Source organism: Nannospalax galili, unplaced genomic scaffold (assembly GCF_000622305.1).
Source record: "Nannospalax galili isolate Female #2095 unplaced genomic scaffold, S.galili_v1.0 scaffold2371, whole genome shotgun sequence".
NCBI lineage: Eukaryota > Metazoa > Chordata > Mammalia > Rodentia > Spalacidae > Nannospalax > Nannospalax galili.
In genome coordinates this window covers 71754-83684 of record NW_008328850.1, presented here as the reverse complement: position 1 = coordinate 83684, position 11931 = coordinate 71754, and the positions used below count along the sequence as shown (strand labels likewise).

Sequence of the window (11931 nt, the reverse complement as noted above, 5' to 3'; positions counted from 1 at the left end):
CAGTTCCAGGGGATCCGACACCCTCTTCTGACATCCATGGGCATTGCATGACATAGGTGCACTTACGTACATGCAGGCAATACACTCACACACATAATACAAAAATAATAAAAATAAAATATTAAAAATATTTGCACCAGGCATGGTGGCACATGCCTTTAATTCCAGCACTCTGTGGGGAGAGGTAGGCAGTTCTCTGTGAGTCTGAGGCCGGCCTGTCTATATAGGGAGTTCTAGGTCAACCAGAGCTACATAGTGAGATCTTGTCTCAAACAAACCAACCAACAAACAAATAAAAAACAAGAAACAAGAAACAAAAAACAAAGCACATTTATTATAAGGGAAACAAATCTCCTGCTTTTATTCCAGTGACACATACTATTATTGTTAGAACTATGTTCAGGGTTACAAAGGAAGAGACCATCACCACTCCAGCTGAAGAGTCTTGCTAAGGCAAACCTTTATTTCTGATCATAAGAGTGCACTACTCAAAACAGAAATATAGAGAAGCAAGCACAGGGAACAGGGGTATGGCATATTTTTATCCTAACTCCTAACTACCATAATACTGTGTCTTTTCCCCATTGGCTGAGGTTCACCCACACAGTCTTTCCTGGTTGGCTAAAAATCCAAGCAAAAGAAGAAAAAGGAAAAGGGGGGGGGGTTTGACCAAAGAGGGAAGAAGGGCTCAGCCTACTCCCCACTCCCAGGCCATCAATTCCTGGAATATACTAGGACTCTTTATTTTTTTCCTTCATCCATAAGCAAACGTTTTATAGGGTGTGTGTTAGGGGCGATCAAATCAAAAGTTTTTATAGGATGGGGAGTAGAGGATTAGAACATTAGAATTCCTTGTAACATATTTTATAGTGTTTTAAAGAAAAGATTAATATTTGATGTTTCTTCCACTATCAGTCAAGGAGCGAATGTATTTATCAAAGGACTCCCTTCAAAGACACATGAAACATTTTCAAACCAATAAATGCACACTTATGAGTGTCATTTTGAGACCAGAATGATTGGTAAATAAAAGTAGCGCTAACACTTTAAGAAGGGGACAGTGTGGACAAAAAGGGACAATTGTTAAAACTCACAAGAACACATTGTTTTAGATTAAGCTCCTGTATTAGGCCCTACCAGACCAACATAAAAATCAAGATAGGCTCTCTCACATTAAACTTCCATTTCACCTAGCGGAAACTAAACTGTTTATCTGATTTTCTGAGAAAAAGAGATTAGAGAGATTTAAAGCTAAATTTTCCAAACAGGCCAGTCTCAATTGGCATGGTAATGAAGTTTCCTCTGCCTTAAGCTTTTCACACACACACAAAGGGTAACCTAAAGTAACCTGATGTTATTTGGTTATGAGTTATTTTTCTATTGTTTTGTCTCTGTTCTCCTGCTTTATAAGGATAGAAACTTGGAAATGACAAAAAAGGAAGGGGAAATAAAACAGAAATGTATATGTGTAAATATCATTAAGTGCAGGGTTTTTAAATAACCTAGTTAAAAAATTTTAAAGTTAATATGTATTAAAGCAAGATGCCGTTTAGATAGGAGTGTCTTAGGGGGTCACTTGGCTGGCTGCTGGCTTGGGTGTATTGAGCACATAATCATGGCGGAAGGACGAGCGGACAGTGCGATTCATCAGTGGCTGAAGGGGGCGGAAGTTGTCCACCATTCTTTTCTCCTTCTCCCCCTCACAAGTGAAAAGCAGGGTCCGAAATTGCTCAAGCTAGAAACAGAAAAACATTAAGAATGTCAATAGAAAAACAGCTTTAGCATGTGAATAGATTACTTTCATTTTTGATGGTTCTGTTTGTTTTGAGACAAGGTCTCACTATGTAACCCTGGCTGGCCTGGCAGTCACTATGTACACCAGGCTGGTCTGATCTCTGGAATGCTGGGATTAAAGGCTTGGGCTACCACACCCAACTTGCTTTCACTTTTATAATTCTGAATGAAACATTTTTGTCTCAAGTTGGATCCAGAAAGAGAATTTATTTCTGAATAAGATGCCTTCACCCCTTGACAAGGAGTCTCATGCCATGATGTTGTCTTGGTTGTGTGAAAAAAGTAGAAGTCTGGAAATCAGCCAGGCTCTTGGGAGCAGATTAGGGGCAAAGGTGCTTATCACAACGCATTAGTTGTTTACCAAAGATGAGTTATAGCATCTCTTCGATTCTTAGGAACTTCAACGGAGTGAAAAACTAGCAAAATGGTGTGTACAAAATCATTCTATATATTGATTATACATAATAATAGGTTCATTATGAAATTTTCAAACATGTACATAATGTATTTGAGCCTATGCACCCTCCAGTAACTCCCCTTCTCACTCCTGCAGATCCTTTTTTTCTCTTCCCAACTACTTTCATGTCTTTTTTCTCTTGGAAGCAAGGTCACACTATGTAGCCCTGGTTGGCCTGGAATTCACTATGTAGACCATGCTGGCCTCAATCTTACAAAGATCCTGGGTGCTGGGATTAAAGGCGTGCACCACCACACCCAGCTTTCTTTCATGCCTTTTAAAAAGATTAATTTTTATTCATGTTTATGCACATGTGTCTGTGTGTCTGCCACGTACAGGTGCCTGCAGGGGCCAGAAGAGGGAACAGGATCCTCTGGAACTGGAGTTACAGGCAGTTAAGAGTTGCCCGACATTGGTCCCGGGAGCTGAACTCGGGTCGTCTGCAAGAGCAGTATGCACACTTAACTGTGACTACACAACTTAGGAAAATGTCTCTCCCTTCCCTGTTAACCATTAACTGCATAGAACCCCTCAAGTGACATGTGTGCGTGCCCGTGGAGGCCAAAAGAGAGCTTCAGACTGCCTGGACCTGGAGTTACAAGTGGTTTTGAGTAGACTGATATGGGTGCTGGGAACCAAACTCAGGTTCACTACAAGAACAGCAAGTGTTCTTAACCACTGAACCATCCCTTCAGCCCCAACATTTTTTAATTGCTGAATTGACTATGTTGAAATTTTATTTGAAAATTCTTTACATGGGCCTCTGACCCTCTGGTTTACTTTTCAGTGTTATATCAATTTTTAAATATGAAGCATAGTAGACCAAATGTGTAGGTCACAAAACTTATGCTTATGGGCACTACAACACTGGACTTTTTGTCATTTCTCTGTGATTTATGTGTGTGCACTCCATCATACAGAAATGTTTAAATGTTTAAATGTCTAAATGTTTAAATAAACTACTTGTGTTCTTTTAGACCTCTGATTTTCTCTGTTCATTTTGACTATGAAAGGATTTCCCTACGTTTATCCAAGATTTTTTAATATTTTAATTCATTTTTTTATTTTATGTGTATGCATGTATTGCCTGCATGTGTGTAAGTGCACTTGTGTCGTGCAGTGCCCATGGAGGACAGAAGAGGCCATCAGATCCCCTGGAACTAGAGTTACGGACAGTTGTTAGCTGCCATGTGGGTGCTGGGATTCAAACCCGGGTCTTATGCAAGATCAGACAGTGTTCTTAACCACTGAGCCATCTCTCCAGCCCTGTCCAAGAATTTTTATGACTTTTTTTCTCTTTTGCAGTGCTGAGGATTAAATGCAGGGACTCATGTATGCTTGGCAAGCACTTTATACTGAGCTGTATCCCCAGCTCCAATGATGCTATTTTTACATTTAGTATTTTTAGAATATGTTCCTGTGTGAAATTTGAATGCTAAATCCAACTCCACCTCTACCACCAAACATCATCCTCACCATGGGTTACAGAATGTTCTAGCCCTTCCTGTCACTGAGTTGAGATACTACCGTTATCATAAAGTAAATTCTCATATTATTCAGGCACATTTCTGAACTTACTAATTTCTTCTTGAGAAGGCTAATTTTGTGTATTAGTTTGATTGAGTTGGGGATGCACAGACAGCTGGTTAAGCATCATTTCTGAACTTGTCTGTACAGGTGTTTCCCAGAAGTGGTTAAAATTGGGAGCCAGGCACGGTGGCATGCGCCTTTAATCCTAGTACTGGGGAGGCAGAGGCAGGCAGATCTCTGTGAGTTCGAGGCCAGCCTGGTCTACATAGTAAGTTCCAGGCCAGCTGGGGCTACGGGGAGACCCTGTCCCCAAAAAAGACCCCCCCAAAAGATTGGAATTGGGGTCTCAGTAAAGCAAAAGGCTTTCTGTCACTTGAGAGGGCATCATCCACTCTGCTGAGAACCTGAATAGAACAAAAGAGCTGAGGGCTGAATTTGCTTCCACCTGATTCTTTTTCATTTTGTTTTGTTTGTTTTAGTTCTTTTTTGTTTTGAGACAAGATCTCAAGTAGCCTAGGTTGGCCTAGAACTCACTGTGGATCTGAGTGTGGCCTTGAACTCCTGATGCTCCTGCCCACACCTCCCAAGTGCTGGCATTACAGGTGCGTACCACCACACACACACACGCATGCATGCACGCACGCACGCACAGACACACACTCACACACACACCTTATGCTGTGTTGGAGAACCTATTGGGATTCCAGACCAATATAGAAAATCAAGATGGTGTCACTCAAATTAAATTTCCATTCTACCAAGCAGAAATTAAACTATTTATCCGATTTTTCTGAGAAACAGAGATTAGAGAGATTTAAAGCTAAATTTCCCAAACAGGTCAGTTTCAATTCAAATTGTAATGAAGTTTCCTCTGCCTTCAACCTTTCACACACATAAAAAGGGTAACCTAAAGTAATCTGATGTTATTTGGTTATGGATTATTTTTCTATTGTTTTGTCTCCCTGGCCCTGCTTCATAAGGCTAGGGCGCCAAGTTTTGTTTCCAGAACCCATATCAGGTGGTTCACAACCACCTGTAGCTACAGCTCCAGGGGCTCTGACACCTTCTGGCCTGTCTGGGGGCTACATTAAATTATGAAGAATAAACAAGTAATGGAAAATAACAACTTAAGGAGAACTGACATGAAAGGTATTTTTATGATGTCACCCTAGCTAATACTATACTATAGATTTAATTAATTCAAGTCTCCCTTCTGAAAAATATTTTGTATTTTTGTTTCTATCATATCTACAGCTTTCTACCATTATATTTTTGTAGTATGTCTTTTTAAAAAGATTTCATTTTTATTTTGTGAGTATGAGTATTTTGCCTGCATGCACGTCTGTTTGCCTGTAGAGGCCAGAAGAGGGCATCAGAGTCCCTGGAACTAGACTTCAGAATTGATGTTAGCTACCACATGGGTGCTGGGAACCAAACCAGGTCCTTTGGAAGAGCAGTAAGTGCTCTTAACCACTGAGCCATCTCTCTAGCCCCCATTATGTCTTTTAACTGACATGTGTATCAGATATTTTTGACATATAAACATTATATTCCACCAATTACTAAATGGTCTTATTTTTGTGCTAGTTCTTAAAACTGTTTCCCTCATTTATTTTCTTATCTAATCATATAAGCCATTTTTGCAACATATTTTGGGGGAGATGGGGTTCTTGTTATGTTGCCCAGTCTGGTCTTGAACACCTGGGCTCAAATGATCCTCCTGCCTCAGCCTCCTAAGTTGCTGGGACTGTAGGCATACATCAGACTCGGCTAATTCTAGAACATTATTTAATATTTAATATAGATATTTCCAGGAGGCATAGTGGGGCACACCTGTAATCCCAGCATCGGGGAGGAAGAGGCAGGAGGATCAAGAGTTCAAACTCTTCTTTAGCTACACAATGAATTGGAAGCCAGTGTGGGTTAAAGAGACAAAAAATAATTTCCACATTTAACACTATTATTGGTTCTGTGTATTCATGGGTTCCACATAAATATTAGCAAAAAGAAAAATAATGATCAACACTCAGGAGGCATAGGTAGGAGGTAGGCTGCAAGTTCAAGGCCAGCCTCATCTACATAGAGACTTCTAGGCCAGCCAGGAAATGTCTCTGACATATACAGGCATTTTTCTTGTCATTATTCCTTAACTAATATAGTAGAAAAATTATTGATATAGCATTTATGTAAATATTATATGACAATATAATCTTTAAAAGTAACTTAGAAGTGATTTAAGCGATACGAGAGGGTGTGTGTAGTTTCTATGAAAATGTTATGCCATTTCATATAAGGGACTTGAGCATCTGTGTATTTTGGGATCTGTGAGGGGTCCTGGAGCCAGTCTGCCAGAGCTACCAATGAATGACTGTATTTACTTTTTAAATTACATCAGTCTATCATGTTAAGGAGGTCTCTATTCGTCTCTATTTTATTAAAAATTATTAAAAACAGAGGAGAGTCTTTGGGGACGTTTATCTCAGCTAAATAGCCCACGCCCATTCTCAGGACTGTTTTCCCTTTCTTAATATTCCCTTAAGAATTTTAAAGTACTTTGAGCATTTCCAGTTTTCAGTCTTCCCTTTACACAGTTCTTGACTTTATATAGTTTCAGAGTTACAGAGGAAACACACCATTCATAAACATGTATGATTGTCAGATATGGAAACAAATGACTTATGTTCTTCTATGGTTTAACTCTTCTTAGTTATTTTGGACCTGAGAATATAATCCCACATGCATACCTAGCATGTATAAGGCCCTGAGTTCAAGCCCTACCACCACAAAACAATAGAAGCAAACAAATAATAAAACTAGGCAATTTGAAACATTTCTTAATTCATATCCAAATTAAGACAAAAGGTTAAAACCCATCTCTAAAACTAGGCATAGTGCTGCATGCCTCTGATCGTAGCACTCTGGTGGCTAGACTTCAAGGTCAGCCATAAGTTCCAGGCCAGTTTAGGTTACATGAGAGTCTGCCTCCACAAAAACAAACAAACAAACAAACAAAAAATCAAGATTTGAGCTCAGCTTTGTTTTGAACAGGAAGACTAGGATTTCCTTCCACAGAAAATGTGCAGAGAATACCTGATCACGATCAACCTCGACTGGCTGCTTCTTAATGATCCAAGTAACAGACTCGGAGAGGGGCGGAGTAGTCAGAGACCCAGAGTAGGTCCAGTAATCTGGACAGGTGGGCATCAAGCAGGAAGGGTCAAACAACCCAAATTCCACCAAGGTGTCCTGTCAAAGAGAAGGAGTTACGTAGTTATTATTTATTGGTGAAAGTCATTCAGGGATTAGACCACAAGGCAGTGGGTCTCAGGGGGTATCTGGACACTAGCAGTGATTCAGGGGAGGTAGGAGGGACCATGGGGAGCTTTTGAAACCATCTATTTAGCATGGAATCATGCTGTGTATTTCCGATAGTCTTTCCTGGGAAAGTAGCAGAAATATTTTCTCCTTCAATTCTGCATGGAGAAGAGACTTCTGTTCTTCAAGAGAACTTGGCCTACAATTGTCCCAGCTGAGGAAGTAGATCAGTGGTAGAGATCTTGCCTAACATGCTCAAGGCACCGAGTTCCATCCCCAGCATTGTAATTAAAGTGGGAAGGAAGGAAAGGAGGGAGGAAGGAAAGAAGAAAGGGAGGAAGAAAGGAAGGAAGAAAAGATGAAATGAAGGAAGGAAATGCCAGAATCCTGGACTAAGGAGAAAGAGAGAGAAAGGGAGATAGGAAGTGAGGGAGGGAGGGGAGGAGGAAGATAGGAATGATGTACTGATTTCAGGGAAACAGCCCCTATGGGATTTTCAAGAGTGTAGAATTTACTTTGGGGGACTGGACAAAAGGATATGGGGTTCTTCACACCCAGACAAGTCAAATTTCTTTTTTAAAATTATTTTATCTATTTTTATTTTATGTGTATGAGTGTTTTGCCTGTGTGTATGTTGTGTACCATGTACATGCAATGCCTGTGGAGGTCAGAAGAGGGCATTGGATCCCTAGAATTACAGAGGATCGTTAGCTTCCATGTGGGTGCTGGGAATTGAACTCTGGTCTTCTGCAAGAGTAGTCAGTGCTCTTAACCATTGAGCTATCTCTCCAGCTCCCCCAGACAAGTCAAGTTTCTGTAGAACTTTTCTCATTTCCTATTTGTAGGCGGTATCTACAGAAAAGGAAACTGTTCTGGGCATTTCTACAAGGACTTAGAAGGAGCTAGTGTCAGGGACAGAGTGGATCCCTGAGTCCACAAGTACTCAGGACCATGGCAGCAAACCCAGAATGCTCGGTGCCCCCCAGTGCCATTGTTTCTGAACCCTGCAGTGTGACCTGTGCCTCAAGCTCTCTAACACACCATCATCCACGGTACACCTCCTTCTGCCCTGTTGAAAGTGAACCTGTGTACAGTTTGTTTAATTAGTCTTCTTGATTCAGTCCCTTGCTGGTACCTCTACTTTGAGGTTTAAACATAAATTATACTTCAAGTGATTTAAGGGGGATAATTACCTTGTGCTTAATTGATGGCAAAGTATCCACCAATTTCTGTAGCTCTTTATGATGTTTGCCTAGCTGAAAAAAGAAATAGAAAATATTGAATGCAATGGTCATCTCACTGTAGAAACTCTAACAGGATGTGAATTAAAATTAACCACCTGGTGGTTACATATAAACAAACCACAGGGCTGAAACTAGATTTAAGATGGTAATTACAAAGAATATAAACATCATTGAATTAAATTAGACTTGGAACAAAATGAACAGGCTGTTTTCTGACAAAGCCAGTATGTCTGCAGAGAAAAGCGCCTCCTGCTCCTATTAAGTAGCATTTCTTTTTTATTTTTTTCATTTTATGTGTATGAGTGTATTGCCTGCATATAGGTGAGTGCACCCGTGTCGTGCAATGCCCTCGTGGACAGAAGAGGCCTTCGGATTCCCTGGAACTGGAGTTACAGACAGTTGTTAGCTGCCATATGGGTGCTGGGATTCAAACCCAGGTCTTTTGCAGGAACAACCAGTGTTCTTGACCGCGGAGCCATCTCTCCAGCTCCAAGTATCATTTCTTACATTGAAATTTATATTGATTAAAATAAAAATTACTCTGCACTAACCACATTTCTTTTTTCTTTCTTTTTTTGGGGGGGTGGGGGGAGACAAGGTCTCACTCTAGCTTGGGCTGCCCAAAAACTGTTGATCCTCCTGCCTCAACCTCCCTAACTAATCATATTTCAAGTACTCAGTTGCCCCCAAATGAATGACTTGTGCCTACTCTAGGGGACTGTGCATTTTTTTAAAGATTCATTTTATTTTTTATTTATGCACATGTGCGGGGGTATGTGCATCTGAATATAGGTGCCCACAGAGGCCAAAAGAGGGCCTTGACTGGAGTTATGGATGGTTGTTAGCTGCCTTGTAGGTGTTGGAACCAAACTCAGGTCTGTTGCAAGACAGCCAGTGCTCTTTTTTAAAAAATATTTTATTTATTATTTTTATTTTATGTGTATGTGTGTATTGCCTGCATGTAATGTAGGTAAGTGCACCCATATCGTTCAATGCCTGAGGAGGACAGAAGAGACTGTCGGATCCCCTGGAACTGGAGTTTCGGACAGTTGTTAGCTGCCCTGTGGGTGCTGGGATTTGAACCTGGGTCTTCTGCAAGAACAGTCAGTGTTCTTAACTGCTGAGCTATCTCTCCAGCCCTGACAGCCAGTGCTCTTTACTGCTGAGCCATCTCTCCAGACCCCCAATGTTCTTTCTTAAAAAGGTGTATTTTTATTATTTTTTATTATGTGTCTGTGAATTTGTACACCTGAGTACAGGTGCCCTCAGAAGCCAGAGGTATCAGATCCCCCTGAAGCTAGGGTTACATGATGTTATAAGTTGCCCAGTGTGGGTGCTCGGAACTGAACTCAGGTCCTCTGTAAGAGCAATACATGCTTTTAACCACTGAGCCATGTCTCCAGCCCCTAATCTCACTATTTTGTTTTGTTTTGTTTTTGAGACAGGGTCTCCCTTTAGCCCCAGCTGGTCTGGAGCTCACTATGTAGACCAGGCTGGCCTTGAACTCACAGAGATTTACCTGCCTCTGCCTCCTGAGTGCTGGGATTAAAGGTGTGTGCCACCACACCCTGGCTAGTTTTGTTTGGAGATAGCTTCCTTCTACCTCAGTTGGCCTGGAATTCACTGTGAAGACCAGGCTGACCTCGATCTCATAGAGATCTGTCTGCCTCTGCCTCCTGATTGCTGGGATTAAAGGCGTGTGCCTAACTAATCCCATTATTCTTAAATAGTTTATATTATAATGTTCTATCTTTTCATTCTAGAATACAACATATCATACGAACTTGGTGAGATTTTTATTTTATTACCTTTAAAAATACACCTATCACAGCCAGACCATTTTCCTCCAGGGCTGCATCCTCAAAGTTCTCAAATTTGATGGCATTCCAATGCACCAAATGCAGCTGAAATATCAGTAAAAGTAGTTTAAACATATGACCATATAGGAAGGCTCCAAAATAAACTAACAGCCTCATCTAACATACAATATTTAATCTTGTTTCGTCGTCCAATGTAAAGCCACCAAGAAAAGTATATGACAGTCTGGTGTGAAATGAGACAGAAAGAATGGGAAGAGAGTAGCAATATTACTTTGGAAGAGAGGGATTTGTTAGGGCAGAAAAAAAAATTCATATAACCAAGTAGCATTTCAGTGAGGTATCAACACTTCCTCTTTCCCATCCTAATTTGCATGAAGTCTAATATCCCAAATCCATTTGCATCTAAGGAGAGATATTTATATTAAGAGAAATGGATTCTTCCTGTGAAAATTAAACAAGAGTTGAAGACAAATTTCTTCTTGGTGGGATGGTCACTTAAATTATTTTCATTTTTGGCATCACATTTGAAACTAAATTAAGGGAGAACTGGCAAGAAGAAATCCTATTTCCTTATGTTTTGCTTACATTTTTTTCTTTACAAATCATTCCTCATCTGTCATTCATGAATGGCTCAAGTGTCACCTAGCCTCCCAAGTGAGACACTTCAAGGTCATGGTTGGCTTTCTCCTTTCCTGAAGAGGATCCCAACTCTAAGTTCTGGTGTGGGAAGCGAGCACAGCCGAGCCAGCCAAAGATGGAGCCCTGGCTGGCTGCCAAACCTCGTGCTGTTTACTCCAACTCTTGGCTGATTGCCAAGGCTCGTGAATCCCGCTTGTTTACCCCAACTCTGAAGTATGGTGAGCCCCAAAACAGGTGCTGCCAGCCTGATGATCTTGCTACGTGCCTATGGGCTACACTCTGCCTGGCCGCTGCACATGTGTGAGCCCTGATTGGTACCGGCTGGGGGGAGGGCTGTTGGAAACGCGATATAAAGAGCTGAAGTGTGTAATAGAATAGGAAACAGAGACAGACGGAGACAGAGACAGATCATAGTGAAGAGAATACGAGAGAATAAAGGAGAAAGAGAAACAGAAGCTTGAACCTCACCTTGGTGTCTGTGTCGTCTTTCCTGGACTCTGCTGGACAGAGTCCCGGCTCGCGGCAAATGGTGGCCCATACGGGAACAAACTGATGCTCCGGAGTTGTAAGTAAAAAATGAAATAATAGTGCTAGCAATAAAACCCTAAAAGAAACAAGGAAGCTCCCCGGATAAGGGATGCAGAGGAAGGTCCCCGGATAAGGGACAAGGACAAGGTTCCCTGAAAGGGATGAGGACAAGGTTCCCTGAAAGGGATAGAGGTTAAAGCTCCCAAAAAGGGACGAGGTGAAGCAATTCAAAGAAAATGGGTACTGGCGGCTCGAAAGCGAAAGTGCACACTGCGTTAGTGCAGCTCTTAGGACGTGGCAGGATCAAGATAAAGGCTGAGACGGTAGAAAAATTCTTGAATACCATCGCAGCAGAGGTCCCCTGGTTTCTTGAGGAAGGGTCTGTAGATGTTGCCTCTTGGGAGCGATCAGGAAAAGAGTTATCAGATTAAAAGAATTTTGGAGAATATGGGAAACGTACAGAGTAAGCAAGAACTTAAGGATATTTGAGAATAAGCAAGAACTTAAGAATATTTGGAAACGTACAGAGTAAGCAAGAACTTAAGAATATTTGAGAATATGGGAAACGTATAAAGTAAGCATGAACTGTATTATCAGATTAAAA

At 41.1% G+C, this 11931-nt stretch overlaps 1 protein-coding gene across 2 annotated transcripts in view; it reads right to left on the bottom strand.

Annotated features, from left to right (window-relative positions):
- Positions 1-308: 308 nt before the first annotated feature.
- Ca5b (carbonic anhydrase 5B) overlaps positions 309-11931 on the bottom strand; it is a 56039-nt gene continuing 44416 nt past the window's right edge. For both annotated transcript variants that reach the window (XM_008829736.2, XM_017797228.2), the window contains 4 exons: positions 10149-10244; positions 8290-8352; positions 6872-7027; positions 309-1735 (listed from right to left, as the gene is read on the bottom strand). In XM_008829736.2, coding sequence (XP_008827958.1) covers positions 1565-1735; positions 6872-7027; positions 8290-8352; positions 10149-10244 — 486 coding nt within the window. In that variant the 3' untranslated portion in view covers positions 309-1564. The remainder of the gene's footprint in view (positions 1736-6871; positions 7028-8289; positions 8353-10148; positions 10245-11931) is intronic.